Here is a 15178-nt window from a genome sequence, read left to right as displayed (position 1 = left end):
GTCAGTTGGCGTTTCTGTGTGGAGTTTGCATGTTCTCCCCATGTTTGTGTGCTCTGGTTTCCCCCACAGTCCAAAGACATGCAGTAGAGGTGAATTAAATAAACTTAATTGGTCATAGTGTATATGTGTGAATCAGTGAGTGTATGGGTGATCCATCACTGATTCACACACATACACTATGACCGTGAGACGTAAGACGGGACCGTCCATATCGTGAGACGGGAGGCGGGACAAGTATGCTTTGGCCCGGTTCGAGGCAACTGTACATAGTGTGAGTACGGCCTAAGTAGGTGGTTCTTTACACTGCGGCAACCCCTGATAAATAAAGGAACTAAGCTGAAAGAAAATAAAAGAATGAATATTTAAAACTATAGCCATTAATGCAAAACAAGTACATAAAATATTAGATCTGATTAGTACCTGCTCTTCATAATCTTCTGTTCTCAAAAAAAAAAAAAAACTCTTAATGTTTGCACTCTATAGTGTAACCGTATAAGAAAAAAAAAACTTAGAAACAAACAACAACAATCAACATATAGCATAGCTTCTATTACCTTAACTTCCAATAATTCTTGATGTCTCTGATTAAATCTACTGGAACTGCTCATATGTGATTACAGTATAAAGTAAACTCTGACTCAAACTGATATTAGTAACTTTTGTTGATGACATGATAACCTGTTGTGATTTATATTGATAAAATACTACATTTTTATAAAATCCAGTGGCATTCTGAAATTCTGCATATGTTTGTTCACATAATGCTGTGATTTTCAAATACTTTTTTGTTTTAAAATATACATTACTTGCATCATTATCTGGACTACGATACCTGAAAAAAAAATTATTGTCCCCTAGCTAAGTTTTAGTAGAAACAAATAATAGCTTGACTTCTGGTTGATCATTTGGTATCAGAAGTGGCTTATTTGAAAGGCAAACACCTCTAGATTACACTTGTTTTAACACACAAAAAATATGATTATGCCTTGATTTTTAACCATTTAATTAAAACAGTAAAGTCACCTGTTGTTTAACAGACATAATGTAATGTTTAGAAAATAAAGTCATGGTGCAGTGGAAAAATAATAAATATTGTGTATGACTCCCATAAGCTTGGAGGACTGCATCCATACATCTCTGCTATGACTCAAATAACTGATTAATAAAGTCATCTGGAATGGCAAAGAAAGCGTTCTTACAGGACTACTAGAGTTCATCAAGATTCTTTGGATTCATCTTCAATGCCTCCTCCTTCATCTTACTCTAGACATGATCAATAATTTCTGGTTAATGGGCTGGCCAATCCTAGAGCACCTTGACCTTCTTTGCTTTCAGGAACCTCGATGTGGAGGCTGAAGATTGAGGAGTGCTATACAGCGGAGGAATTTGCCCTCTTCTGTGGTTTGTAATGTAACGGGCAGCACAGATGTCTTGATACCTCAGGCTGTTGATGCCATCCACTCTGCAGATCTCTCGCACACTTTCATACTGAATGTAAGCCCAAACCATGAATTTTCCTTCACCAAACTTGACTGATTTCTATGAGAATCTTGGGTCCATGCGGGTTCCAATAGGTCTCCTGCAGTATTCGTAATGTTTGAGATGAAGTTCAACAGATAATTCATCAGAACAATCTATCTTCCGCCACTTTTCCAAGTGATTAACAAGAAGTCAAGTTATTATTTGTTGCTCTTACAAGTGGCATCAACAAGACTTTTGTCAGGTAGTGTATCTATCATCCCTGAACATTTCAGCAATATGGCCATCATTTTGACACTAGCAACTGATAACCACACTACTTTTAGTAAGTAAAATCATGTTTTTTTCTAAAAAGCTGCTTTAAAATGATATGCATTATGAAAATCACAATATAAATAAACTTGCACTTTAATTTGTTCATCATAAAAGTTCATTTGAAGTATTTATATTTTATTTATAAAACATAAAAACACACTACAAAGCTTGTTTTTTGTGCCCTTCTGTCTGTGTTTAGAATAATAATGTATACCAATTTAGCTTCACAAAGTTAATAAAAGAGGGTAAAACTCAGTGTAAAATAACAAAATACATTGGCACCAATGATGTAGTGGTTGGTGTGCTGACACATGGCACTCACAGCGACCTGAGTTTGATTATAGCCCTGAGGTCCTATGCTGATCCTTCCCCTCTCTCAGCTCTCCACACTTTCCTGTCCATGCTCTCTACTGTCCTATCGAAGAAAGGTGAAAACCCCCCAAAAATAATTATAACAGAAAAAACCCAGCTTTATTTAGCTGTTGCTCTATCAGAGACAAACGCAACCAAAGGGATCATGGTCAGAACTAAAACTTTATATGGGCATTACTGTAAACAAGCTGGATTAATGTCATTTGTGAATACAAAAACAAATAAAGTGATTTTTTTGCCAAAAGATTGAGAGTAAACACAGAATTTCATCTGCATTAACCAAAACAAACACTGCATTTCTAGGATGGGCTTCTGTATCTGCCCAAGAAGAGGATGTTGTTTGAGGGGTTGTGCCTGATGAAGAACATGAAGGGGTGATCTGCAGTGAAATAATACCGAGGTTCTGGTCGGGGGACATAACTAGTTATAATATACACACATGTAGCTGCTGCTGCTTCAGTTCCTTCCTCACTGACATCCACAAAAGCCTTGTGAATCACTGCTGAAACAAAGAGACCACCATTACTGCCCATGCCTGTCAGATCAGCCTTGGTTTCCTGGAACACAGAGCTCATGCCCATCTTTTCCAGTGTTTCTGAAAGACAGCTCTCAATCTCCAACTTGAACTTTGGCAGATGGACAATGACCGCCCCCTGTGTGTCCATTTTGTCTCTGTTGGTCCAGTCAAGCAGCTTTTCAAGAGTCAACTCTTTCTCCAGCTGTCAGATACACACACACACAAAAGCAAAAATTAATAAATTGAATAAAAGACACACACTCACAAGGAATGTTGCTCACAACACTTTGCTGACCTTGAGAAGAGGATCAGATCCATCCTTAGTTTCGTCTGGAAGAAGGATCAACATGCTGAGCTCCTGCTGTATATATGGTAACTCCAGCACTTGCAGTTTATACTCTGGGAGGCATCTGAAAGGGAGCTTATTTAGCTGGTGCATCATTCGCACAGGATGGCTCTCCTTCTAATTGAAATATACAACATGAGTTCAATTGTAAGCACGAACATAAGTTTGCATGTGCTTTTGCACCTCAGAAACAAGATCACACCTGGTTTATTTTAAATGCCATCTCTCTAGTGTATTTTGCTTGAAATGTGTGTGTCCATTTCCCTTTAAAGTAGATGGCATTAACCAACGCGAGTCGAGTCATTGTAGTCACCATACCAGGCTTCAGAAGATCTCTGATTTTGTCTGGAACGACATTTAATAACAACAAGAAAGTATTTGTATTCATTATTATTATTAATGTAAATATATTTCGTTATTTACCCTGTTGTAAACAGAGGAATTAGTTCAAGTTTTTAACTACACATTTAAGTCTCTCAGTTAAAACAAACGAAAGCAAACCCTATTCCAGTGTGATTTTTAAATGTGATTGACTTCTCACTCTCTGTCTGCTTTTCCACCCATTTGTTAATGAGCTGTCGAGACCCTTCTGATGCTCCAATGAAGTCCACAGTCTGAAGTTCAGCATGATACAGCTTCATAGTGGAGTCCAAATATTCCTGAGGGAAAAATAAAGACTGTGAATCATTGCACACATATAGACAATGTGTTTTTTTGTTGTTGTTGTTGTTTTATGAGGACTTTTCACAGATGTAATGGTTTTTATGCTGTACAATACTATTTTATCCCCCTTTGCCAACCATCATAGTAAACATTGTGCTGTTTTACATTTGGGAAAAACTTCATCCTGTAAGATTTATGAGGCATCTTCTTCATGGGGACTAAAATAAATGTCCCCACAAAGCCAAAAATGACTGATAATTATAATTTTAAAAGCTGTGCCACGTAGTTCATTTTGATGGACGGTTTAGACATATTAGACAAGATTTGCTAACCCTGATTTTTTCAGATGAAATGATAGATTACGCCACCAGTGGCACATTTTGAGGAGAAGGTATTGCTTTTTCACCCACAACGTGATGAATACCAGGACCACCCCCACAAAGAGAGCATAAAAATGTCACACAGTAAAAGACCGGACTCACAGGTAAGAAGCTGAAGGATTTCTCTCCATAGAGGCGGTTGGCCAGTCTGAGGATGTAGGAGGCTGATGGACTGTTGATAGATGAGATGAGACTCTCAAAATGAGAGTGAACATCAGACACAGAACTGAGGGACAAAACCTGAAAAGAGATTAACAATATATGAGAATCTCACAAACCCGCTCAAAACATGAAGATTACAAACATTCAACCTCAAAGACGTTAAACTGTCTTGACTCTCTGTGGTCATTAAAAATCCCACGACACAACTCATAAAGAGTAGGGATGTAACCCTGGTGTCCTGGCCAAATTCTCTCCTTCGGCTCTTACCCATCATGGCCTCCCAGTCATACCCATTCACAGAATTGACTCTATTACTGTCTCTCCACTCCACCTATAGCTGGTGTGTGGTGAGCAGACTGACGCCGTTGTCCTGTGGCTGCCGTCACATCATCCAAAATGTACAGTCCTTTGCTAAATTATAACTACAATAGGCCTAGCCAGTAGCACTGGTAATTTGGAGACACAGGCATTCTTTCATTATGTGATACAGTAATCTATCTTAATCATTGATTTGATGAAGTTCGTCGGTTCGTGTAAAATAGAAAAGAAACTGAAAGTTACAGCTCCAATGGTATGTGTCAGCAGCTCCTCATACCCTCTCCATTTCTGCGGCGGTGTCTCCTCGGGCCCCCAAGTAGACCATGCTGAGCACTGCACTGATGCTCAATGGAGAAAAGAAGATGTTTCCCTCAGCACTGCTGGCGCTCAGAGCCTGATAGAGATCCAGAGCGAAGAGACTGTTAGCACGAGAGACTCCCTCCATCACTGATGATGATCACGCTGATGAAAATCAAAGACAAAGCAATCAATTGTTTTATAACCATCTCCTTAATCGCTATTTAATCGTAACATTTTTTTACGCTTGCCTAATGACTCACGTTCACAGAAATTCTTTCCTGTTTTATTCGAAAACTCCATCAGCAATTGGAGCTGCTGTGGAAGTCAATGCCTGTGTGAAACCAGTGTTGCAAGTTTGACTAGATTTGCTATGACAAACACACTGCTTACGCCGCAGTAAAGTACGTCCTTCTGTCTTAAGGGGATTTGCAAACTGAACTTTTTTATTATTCTCTGACAAAAACAATGATAAATATTTTATATTATTCACAATTACAATAGGTCTTTTTATGCATTTATTAAATACAAAACAAACATTGATGGCTATTGAAGAAATATATTATAGTATCCGCTTGCAAATGACGAACAGGCCTTCAGATACCAAAACAACAGACAAAAAGGCTTGATGTTGTGCATAGCAGGATAATTTTGAGCTAATATCTGCTTTTAAACCTGTGACACGACTTCCGAAAACTATATTATAGTCATAGATTCAGCACAAGCTGGAAGTTATTCAGTGGTAAAAAAATGCACACTGATCCCCTCTCAGCATTTATTTGTGCTACTGAGCGCATTGTGTCTGACATTGCCTCGCTGAGTGATGCAATCTCAGCTTGCATCATGAAGGCTGCATCCAGATACTATTGGAAGAGAATGAAAGACAGTCAACAGTAGAGGTCACCCTGCCAGCATGTATTATTTTCCCTTCAGTTGGCCTATTTTTAATCCTGATCCATACTTGTTGGATAATTTCTACTTCAGAGATGTTAGTTAATACATGTTTTCAGGTAACATTCTAATTTTTGTTTTATTTTATATACTGAAAAATGTCTTTAAAATGTCACTAAACAATTTTTATATGCATAGACCACTCATTTGCAGGAAATTATAATAGGTCAATATTAAATATTCCATGTTTTACATATTATGACTTTAAATAGGCCTACTGGAAAAATATGTAAATATAGTCTACATAATATTTCACATAAACGTGTTATTCTTATAGTCTTTAAGGTCTTAAACCATGGAATATTTTATGTTGGCCTATTGCCATTTTCTGCAAATAAATTATCTGCAAGTGTGTGTGTGTGTGTGTGTGTGTGTTTTATGTTATTTAGTCCAGCTAACTGCATAATTAGCTGCAATAATTTGTGTATCCAATGTTTATACCATGGGGTGCCCAAAGTCTGCGCTGGAGGGCTGGTGTCCTGCAGAGTTTAACTCTAAATAGCAAATCAAGCTCTATCAAGCATAATATTAAAAACTGGCATGTGTGTTAAAGCAAGTTAAAGCTAAACTCTGCAGGTCACCGGCCCTCCAGGACCGAGTTTGGGCATCCAGACATTACTTTAGCATGGTCACTTTTGATAAACAGTCCTATTGTCAGTTTTAAGGTGATTTTTTCCTCTACAGTGACATGTTAATACATGGCTGTCAAGCAATTTGGTGGGCTTGGAAACCTCACTCCTATGTCATGTCAGGGTTGGCCTCAAAATAAAAAGAGATTTGGATCCTATTTTAACATCAGGAAATTAAAAAAAAACTTGTTGTGTTAATATTGCCCCAATATGACTGTGAACACACTATACCTACACAAAGTTCTGTCCAAACAGCTCACAAAATATGCTTTTCATCATAGGTGCCCTTTAGGTAAGAAGTAACTAATTCTAAGTATGGAAAAGCCTATAAATAATGTGTTTGTTTCCAAAAAATACCAATATGCAAAAATACACATTTTGAGCTCCCTTTAGCACATTCTGATGAGGTAGCACAGATCGTCAGAACACCGGCCTATGGGCATGATTTACATAAACGTAGAAATTAGCAATGTTAAGTTGTAATTTCCTGCTACATACCCTCTCCATTTTTGTGGCAGTGTCTCCTCGGGCCCCTATGTAGACCATGCGAAGCGCTGCGCTGATGCTCAGTGGAGAAAAGAAGATGTTTCCCTCAGCACTGCTGGTGCTCAGAGCGCAATAGAGATCTAGAGCAAAGAAACTGTTTGTACAAGAGACTCCCGCCATCACTGTAGATTATGATCACTCTGATGAAAATTAAAACCAAAACACCTGTGATGAGTACTATAGTTTATGCCACCACGATAAGCAAAGAAGCCGATGCAGGGCCGCTGCTGGCCAAAAAGGTGCCCTATGCAAAAATTGTACTGTGGTGCCCCGACAGAGAAACAAAAACTCACAAGCATATGTATTTAAACATCTATTTATTAATTTATCTACATAAATATGCATATAAACTCTCCAAATTATACTTAAACATTCAAATATTTACATTACAAAATAATAATTTACATGAAAATAAACACTGACGTGTCTTCTGCAGAAGCATTCTCAATTACAAACATTTACAAAAGGTAAGAAATAAACCCTCCCTGTACCTGTAGAGACAGACGGTCTCAAGGCTGCATCCCGTGTCTGTACCTGTGCAGCTGCTGGTGCCTCTGGAGCAGTGCTGAATTAGGACGCCTCACCATAAACTATTGTGTGCATATTTGTGTTCTTTAAATTACAATAGTCTTATGGGGTTGAAACAACATGGATGCAAGTAATGACATTACTTTTTTTGTTGTTGAAATAACCAATTAATGCTATCTAATAAATAGGGAGTGAAGCCCTGGACCGGTTGATGCCATAGTGGTTGTGAAGACCAAACCAAGTGTCACTTCAGCAAGTGGAATAAAGTATGCACACAGCCAGTGAAAACAGGTTTGCTATACTGTGTATTTAACACAAATGATTATTGATTTCCTGATATTTCAGATCTTCGCTATGCAAGGCCTATAGTGGTGAGCTGCCAGTCCTATCCACCCTCAATCCTACAGCTGCATATGCTGACTTCTAAGCAGACTCTCTTCCCAGTATATGCAAAATAAATATATATCTCCTGAAAAACCACTTGTTGACTCCGTCTTTGGCAAGGTACAAGCTGGCGTGATCCTGTTTTATCAGCATCCACCACCTAAAACCACCACATCAGCCATAATGATGCACCCCCATTCCCAAAAGTACCAGCAGAGAGCTATAGGTTAAACCCAACTCACTGCAGACATGTACCAACCAGTCAGGAACAGTTTCACCTGAAAACATTGTCTGTGACTTTTTTGCAGTCTTATCGAAAAGCTACAAGATGCCAAAGTGCAACACCTGAGTGGCATGCATTGAGGAAGGAGAGGGTGACTGCTTCTAATTTTCGCGAGATTACCCATGCTAAAGGTCCACGTGTTGTGGAAAACATTGCAGAAAAGATAATTAGAGGGACAAAAGCAACAGCGATCATGAAGAGAGAACTGCACATGGAGGCAGGTACTCTACAGGACTACGCCACTCTAAAGAACCTGAACATGAAGTCATGAGGACTGGTGATTCATCCTGATGCACCTTGGCTTGGTGCATAACCGGATGCACTTGAGTACGACCCCCTCGAGAGGGCATTATTTGAGTTGGTGGAAATGAAATGCCCAAATGCTGAAAGCATTGACTGCAGGAATCTGAGTAAAGGGATTTGTAAACTGAAGGAAAGCCATCCTTAGTACAGGGGCATTTATTCATCACAGGCATGGAATGGTGTGACTTTGTCGTATGTGCCCACAATGACATGTTTATGCAACGCATTTACAGAGACAATTCTGTGTTGGGTTCCATGAAACTTGGGTGTGATTTGTTTTTGTTTTTTTACACTTATCTGCCCAAATACCTGTCTATGCACGAGTAACAAACAAGGCTCCATGCTGAGAAAATGATCAATTCAATTTCGTCGTTTCTGTTCATAGTTCTGTTCTGAATAAAATATTTTTTGCTATTTTTACATTTTATAACAATTTAATTTCAAATTATATTCAGTGAATAATATTTAATATTATGTATAGTGAATAATATAAAGGGCTAAATTCTGTGACTAAAAAAGCAATTAAAAAGTAGTTAAAGACATGTATGTTAATTTTACTTTGAAGGCAAAGAAAATAACTTTTTTTTTAATTCCTGAACATACACAAGAGCCTGAGAACAATGCTCATTTAAAGCAAAACTTCAGATGCACTTAAGAGTTTATTGCATTCAAAACATTTCTACCAAATTAGGCATCTACTGTATTAGTAATTGCCATGCCAGGCCTTAACCAAGGGTCCATTTTGGTAATTGACCAACAGACAGGCAACTGTGTACATTTGATTGATGCTGCCAGTAAGTGATAGAGGGATTACAGTGCTAAATATCTTATGCTCCTTCACCCTTCTAATCAGTCGCTCAACATGGACTCTTAGTCTTGCAATAGACTGTGTTTTCCTGACCTCTGGCCCAGACAGTTGTGCTTTCTTTGACAAGAAGGTAGCTATGTGGACCTTGCAGGGCACACAGTCCTCTACCAGGAAACCCTTATCGACCATTATTGCCATTGTTGGTTTTAGAAGAGACACAATACCAGACTGTTTTAGAATCTCTCGATCACTTATGGCACCTTCATAGAGAGATGAAATGAAGGTTACAGCACCGTGAGGGGCTATTCCAACTAACCCTTTGAAAGTACAGTGAGGTTTGTAGCTAGAAAATACCTCACTCTTAAGGAGGAGAGAGCTTTGTGTCTGGCAACGCAGTTCAGTACAGTCCAAAATCACCTGTGTGTCAGAGTATTGCTGAAAAACATCCGGCATGTGAGCTTTGACCATCTCCTCGTCCAGCCAAATGCCCACAGGTCCAAGTAGACTATAAAGAAAGTTAGCCCATGTGTTGATGATGCGGCTTACAGTAGATTGGTGAATTCTGAATCTGTGGGCCAAATCCTTCTGCATCAGACCCAGTGACAGATATGTCATAAAGAGAAAAAACTCATCAATGGGTGGAAGAGACTGAAAAACAAGATAATTGGCTATTTATATAACAAAAACATAACTGGTACAGTAAGTTGATTGTAAATCAAAGATGCATCATCTATTTGAAATACCATTTAATACATTTACCGTTGCTCTGGCAGTGTGAGGGACCTCATCAGGGTTGGCTGCAGTTTGTGTTCTGGACACTCGAACAATCTTGCCAGTTGCTGGTTCTATCTGCCTCCAAAAGGCCATGAGGTGGCCATGACTTGCAAACCTGTGGAACATATTTATTTTGATAATTTGTGAAATCAGTTGATAAAGTATTAAATTGCAGATATATTGGCATCTTAGTAGTCATTTTTAATTGTAATTAACTCATTTTAATCTAAGGAAAAACATACTATGGTAGTTAATGGTTATACATGTCCAGCTTTCTTCAAATTATCTATATATATTAGGGCTGCTCGATTTTGGGAAAAATCATAATCAAGATTATTTTGATCATAATTTTAATCACGATTATTCAAAACGATTATCAGTCAAAGTCAAATTTATTATCGCTCCTAGGAATTTTTAAAAATAAATAATTTCCAAATTATGTTTAACAGAGCAAAGAATTTTAACACTATTTCCTCTAATATTTTTTCTTTTGGACAAAGTCTTATTTGTTTTATTTTGCCTAGAATAAAAGCAGGTTTAAAAATTTTGAAACCCATTTTAAGGTCAATATTGTTAGCCGCCTTAGGCAATATATTTTTTGAATGTCTGTAAAAGAAACTACTGTTATACAATGAACTGCCTAAATACCCTAATTAAGCCATTGAATTGCACTTTGAATCTGAATGCTTGTATTTTTAAAAAATATCTAGTAAAATATTCTTTACTGTCATCATAGCAAAGATAAAATAAATCAGTTATTAAAACTATTATGTTCAGAAATAAGTTGAAAAAAAAATTCTTTCTAATAAACAGAAATTGGGGAGGAAAAGGGTTGCTAATATTCACGAGGGCTATTCCAGATAAATAGAAAGTTGTTTAAACAAATGAAGGAAGAGTAAAGTACATTTTCCGTTTTAGGTGAACTACCCCTTTAACACAATACCATATAAGAACAAAGAATGAAAAGTGTTTAAAAGGTATTTTATAATCTGTACTACACATCACAATTTGGACTAGAAAGAGATACTTTTGAGTTTGTTTACTTTACGAAATTTTAAAAGCACAGTGTACAGCTATTTGCGGTTGACAGCACTATGATTTTAGATTTAGAGACAGACACTGTTGATATTGTCAGCTTACCTCGTGTAAAACCTAATGTCATCATCGGATGCAGCGAATCTCTCCAAGCAAAACTTGTTGCTGAGGGAAATCTCCTCAATCTGTTTTCGCAGATTCGCAATTTCCACACGTAGATCATCCGTGTGGTCCAGGGACAAATCCAGGGCAGCAGACTCGGCAGTGGAGACGTAGTCATGGTCAGAATAGTTCACACTTACATCCACAGATGGGTCATCTAACGTTAGGTCTGTGTTTAGTCGCTCTATCCTCTCCCAAACTCCATGTCGTGCGGCTGGAACTGCAAAGTTGTTCCATTGAAACAGCACCGGGACAGCTCCTTTCTTCAAATGTCTGCGTCCGGTTGGCGCTCGAGGCTCGATCAGGTCGCTCGACTCGAAATGTCGGCTACACACTCTTGTCTTTTGCGTTACTGTAAAGTTGTCACGTCGAATATTAACAACCCACCTCTTCTGCAAGTCGGTGTCTTTTGGAAACGTGTGGAAACTGATGTAAGAATTAAATTTCGCTGACGCTGTACATTGCGGAACACAGCAGTGGTAGCTAGAAGTACTGTCCTCACGTCTTTGAAATGACACTCTTAAACGTTTACATGTCATATTTATGTAGTTTAGGGATACATATATATATGGGTGCTATGAAGGCATAAAGCATTAAGTCAACTACTCGTAAAGTTCCTTGTTTTGATAGAGCGTTCCTGTTGCACAGTACGATCGGCGGAAATTGGCCCGCGGTCTTACATTTCACCGGAAATGCGTCACGTGCATATAGCCCATCATCATGTTTGTAAACATTCAGGATGCACGCGCAGGGAGGTGGTAGAAAAAAACCCGGAAGCGCTAGCATTTACAGCGAGGGAATGACATTGGTTGCGGCATAGAGTTTGTTGTTTTCTTAGAGATAAGTATATTGATTACATATTATATTTATTATTTACATAATGCTTTCAGCGTGTTATAACAGCTCGTCACCCAGTGATAAGCACAGCAAAATTAACGTTAAAGTAAGCGGCGTTCATCTGACAGGTCCATTTGCGAGCACCCTCCCTATGAATATTGGATAAGACGAAATGACCAAGCATTCAGCACCAAAAAATACAATCTCATTGAAGCTCCAAGTGATTTTACAAGAGAGAAGTTAAAGGCCTACAAGTCTGGATGCCAACAATGTTGTTCTGTGTGGTCATGTGCAAGAAATAATGTTCCATGATTACCAGATTTAACACTATGTAGTGCTAAAAAACGAGGTTACCGCACAACATGACATGTTTTGTTTACTTTTTTTTGCAACCGAGGACCCGTATGACGTCATGTGTGACGTAGGTTGGTAATTGGTCTATTCTGTTGTCGAGGCAACGCCCTACGAGTCATCGAGACCATTGGTCATCATAGGTCCAAAAATGGTCCAAATACACTTGAACACTTGTTTACTTCATCATGACCACGTAAGGAAAGCGGCAACGGTGCTCTTTTTTTAAAACTGCCAAATCCTTTACAGGAACAGGCAGATTAGAAGCGTAATAATGTAATACATTCATTTATTTTCTTTTAGGCTTAGTCCCTTTATTAATCTGGGGTCGCCACAGCGGAATGAACCGCCAACTTATCCAGCACATGTTTTACGCAGCGGATGCCCTTCCAGCCGCAACCCATCTCTGGGAAATATCCCTTCGCAATCATACACTATGGGCAATTTACCGCATGTCTTTGGAACTGTGGGGGAAACCGGAGCACCCGGAGGAAACCCACGAGAACGCAGGGAGAACATGCAAACTCCACACTGAAACGCCAACTGACCCAGCCGAGGCACGAACCAGCGACCTTCTTGCTGTGAGGTGGCAGCACTACCTACTGCCCCACTGCTTTGGCCTATAATGTAATACAAAGAAGATGAAAAAGAAAATTTAGAAATGATTCAAGCTGACATATTGACAAAAAGAAATGCACAAATTTAGAAAGAAACAATATTAAAGGAAATTTGAGCCATTTTGCTTATGATAAAGAATTTTGCATTCGATATAAAAAGGTAACTATGTATTCATTCATTCATTCATTTTCATTTCGGCTTGGTCCCTTTATTAACCCGGGGTCACCACAGTGGAATGAACCACCAACTTATCCAGCACGTTTTTATGCAGTGGATGCCCTTCCAGCCGCAACCCATCTCTGGGAAACATCCATACACATTCACACTCATTCAGTACGGACAATTTAGCTTACCCAATTCACCTGTACCGCACGTCTTTGGACTTTGGGGGAAACTGGAGCACCCAAAGGAAACCCATGCGAACCCAGGAAGAACATGCAAACTCCACACTGAAACGCCAACTGACCCAGCCGAGGCTCAAACCAGTGACCTTATTGCTGTGAGGCAACAGCACTACCTTCTGCCCCACCAGTAACCATGTATTCAAAAGATAAAAGCTTGGGATTTTCATGATAGAAAATAACATTTGTAAGAACAAAAGTTACCAAAACAGAATCTGTGTGGACAGATGTTTTTGCTCATCATTGAGTCTATTTGTTTACTTATGTAAATGTGCGTAAATATATATTTATTTACACTGTAAACCCCACTGTCGTCATTACTTAAGATATTAGGTTAATATAACTTGACATTTTAAAAATACCAAGTTTTGGCATTAAAACTCAAACAGGTGTGTTTACTCATTAGGCAGCAAAAAACTTTTAATTAGTATTTTAAGTTCTCTGAACCTGACATTTTAATTTCTTTAAATGATTCACCATGTCTGTTTAAACTGATTGGTTGCGCTTGAAATTCTGCCTTGACAACCGCGCTGATTGGTTGATATATGTTCTATGACACAAGGTGGTAATTTTGCTTGTGAAGCAGAATTTTGCTGAAGCACAGCAAGACAGAGGCACTACCTAAACCCATCTGACGCAAGAGAAAAGTTGAATTAGTAAGTAGATATTTAAATGCTTATTTACATTTTTCTTAATTGATATACATGCAGTTGTGACACAGTGGGTAGTGCTGTGGCCTCACAGCAAGAAGTTTGCTGATTCGAGTCCCCGGTCAGTTTGCTTGTCCTCCTCGTGTTCCCGTGGGTTTCCTCCGGGTGCTCTGGTTTCCCCCACAAGTCCAAAGACATGCGGTATATGTCAACTTGGTAAGCTAAATTGTCCATTGTGTATGTGTGTATGTCCTGGTCTCTCAGGTTGAAGGTTGAGTGTTGGGTTAACAACTCACCTCGTAAAAATTAGATGTTACAAAACACCAACATGGTGCGGCTAAATATCAAACAGTCCTGGGATTAAGTAAAGAATATAAAAGCTGAAAAATGTGGAAGTTTAGTCTATTAGCCATTTTAAGTTATCTGTTCTTAAACATTTAAGTTAATTCAATGAAGAGACCACAATTGGCCAGCTCAGTTAATTGAGTTGTCGATTTCCCCTTGCTCAAATGAACTGAGGGAATGCCTTTCCTCAAATCATTTGAGTAGTCTCAACTTATTAGGGTTCACATTGCAGTTTTTATACTGATTTCAGAAGTATTTATAACTAATATGGAAATGTTTATATGATGTATTTACAATTCAGTTTGCGAAGTATTTTTTGTCCTTTAGATATAGATGAGAGACTTGCTTTGTTTATCAAACAAGAGGATCTAAGAGGATCTGTATTTGCCTATAAACGAATTGTATTTTTTTACAAAATTTCTACGCAGAAATAGCAAAAAATGTTTGCAGATACTTTACCTGTGGGTCACATGAGCTTAATTCAACCCAAATCTGTTTATTACACTGCATTTAAAAACAAACGGGGAGCTGTTTCCTCTACAAAGCCACAAAACGAGCAATTTACATCAGCATACTTCAAATGCGCTTCTGTCATTTTTATACCTTATCTCACACCACACTGAAGCATGGCATCTGACCAAACTATTTTCATGGCTGACTTTCAGATGTGATGAATCTACTTTCACAATTCAAAGGTGTAGATCACTCAAATGTTTAAATCTGT

The 15178-nt window shown here is 38.5% G+C and overlaps 2 protein-coding genes across 4 annotated transcripts; both read right to left on the bottom strand.

The window, feature by feature from the left end:
* Positions 1 to 1907: 1907 nt before the first annotated feature.
* LOC569077 (serpin peptidase inhibitor, clade B (ovalbumin), member 1-like) lies at positions 1908 to 7565 on the bottom strand. 2 transcript variants are annotated; one of them, XM_087297733.1, is made up of 8 exons: positions 7467 to 7565; positions 6928 to 7115; positions 4830 to 5014; positions 4175 to 4312; positions 3571 to 3688; positions 3232 to 3374; positions 2979 to 3146; positions 2310 to 2885 (listed from the first exon to the last, which is right to left on the bottom strand). In XM_087297733.1, the coding sequence occupies exons 3-8, from the start codon at positions 4995 to 4997 to the stop codon at positions 2466 to 2468; spliced, it is 1155 nt and encodes a 384-aa protein (XP_087153859.1). In that variant the 5' UTR covers positions 4998 to 5014; positions 6928 to 7115; positions 7467 to 7565; the 3' UTR covers positions 2310 to 2465.
* Positions 7276 to 11932, bottom strand: ftr97 (finTRIM family, member 97). 2 transcript variants are annotated; one of them, XR_015517415.1, is made up of 4 exons: positions 11196 to 11932; positions 10041 to 10170; positions 7510 to 9929; positions 7276 to 7456 (listed from the first exon to the last, which is right to left on the bottom strand). XR_015517415.1 is itself a non-coding variant. In NM_001442836.1 (3 exon segments), coding segments are annotated over 3 exon segments (1479 nt in total). In that variant the 5' UTR covers positions 11792 to 11932; the 3' UTR covers positions 7276 to 9176.
* Between the last annotated feature and the right edge of the window lie 3246 nt (positions 11933 to 15178).

The sequence above is a fragment of the Danio rerio genome, chromosome 20 (assembly GCF_052040795.2).
Source record: "Danio rerio strain M-AB ecotype USA chromosome 20, GRCz13ab, whole genome shotgun sequence".
Lineage (NCBI taxonomy): Eukaryota > Metazoa > Chordata > Actinopteri > Cypriniformes > Danionidae > Danio > Danio rerio.
Note: the sequence above shows the minus strand (reverse complement) of the source record. Positions and strands in the feature narration are given on the sequence as shown.

Coding starts and splice junctions, on each gene's coding strand:
- LOC569077 (XM_087297733.1), bottom strand. CDS start 4,997: ATGGAGGGAGTCTCTCGTGCTAACAGTCTCTTCGCTCTGGATCTCTAT. Junction 4,313..4,829: donor CCGCCGCAGAAATGGAGAGG/GTATGAGGAGCT, acceptor ATCTCTTTTCAG/GTTTTGTCCCTCAGTTCTGT. Junction 2,886..2,978: donor GATCTGATCCTCTTCTCAAG/GTCAGCAAAGTG, acceptor TGTATCTGACAG/CTGGAGAAAGAGTTGACTCT.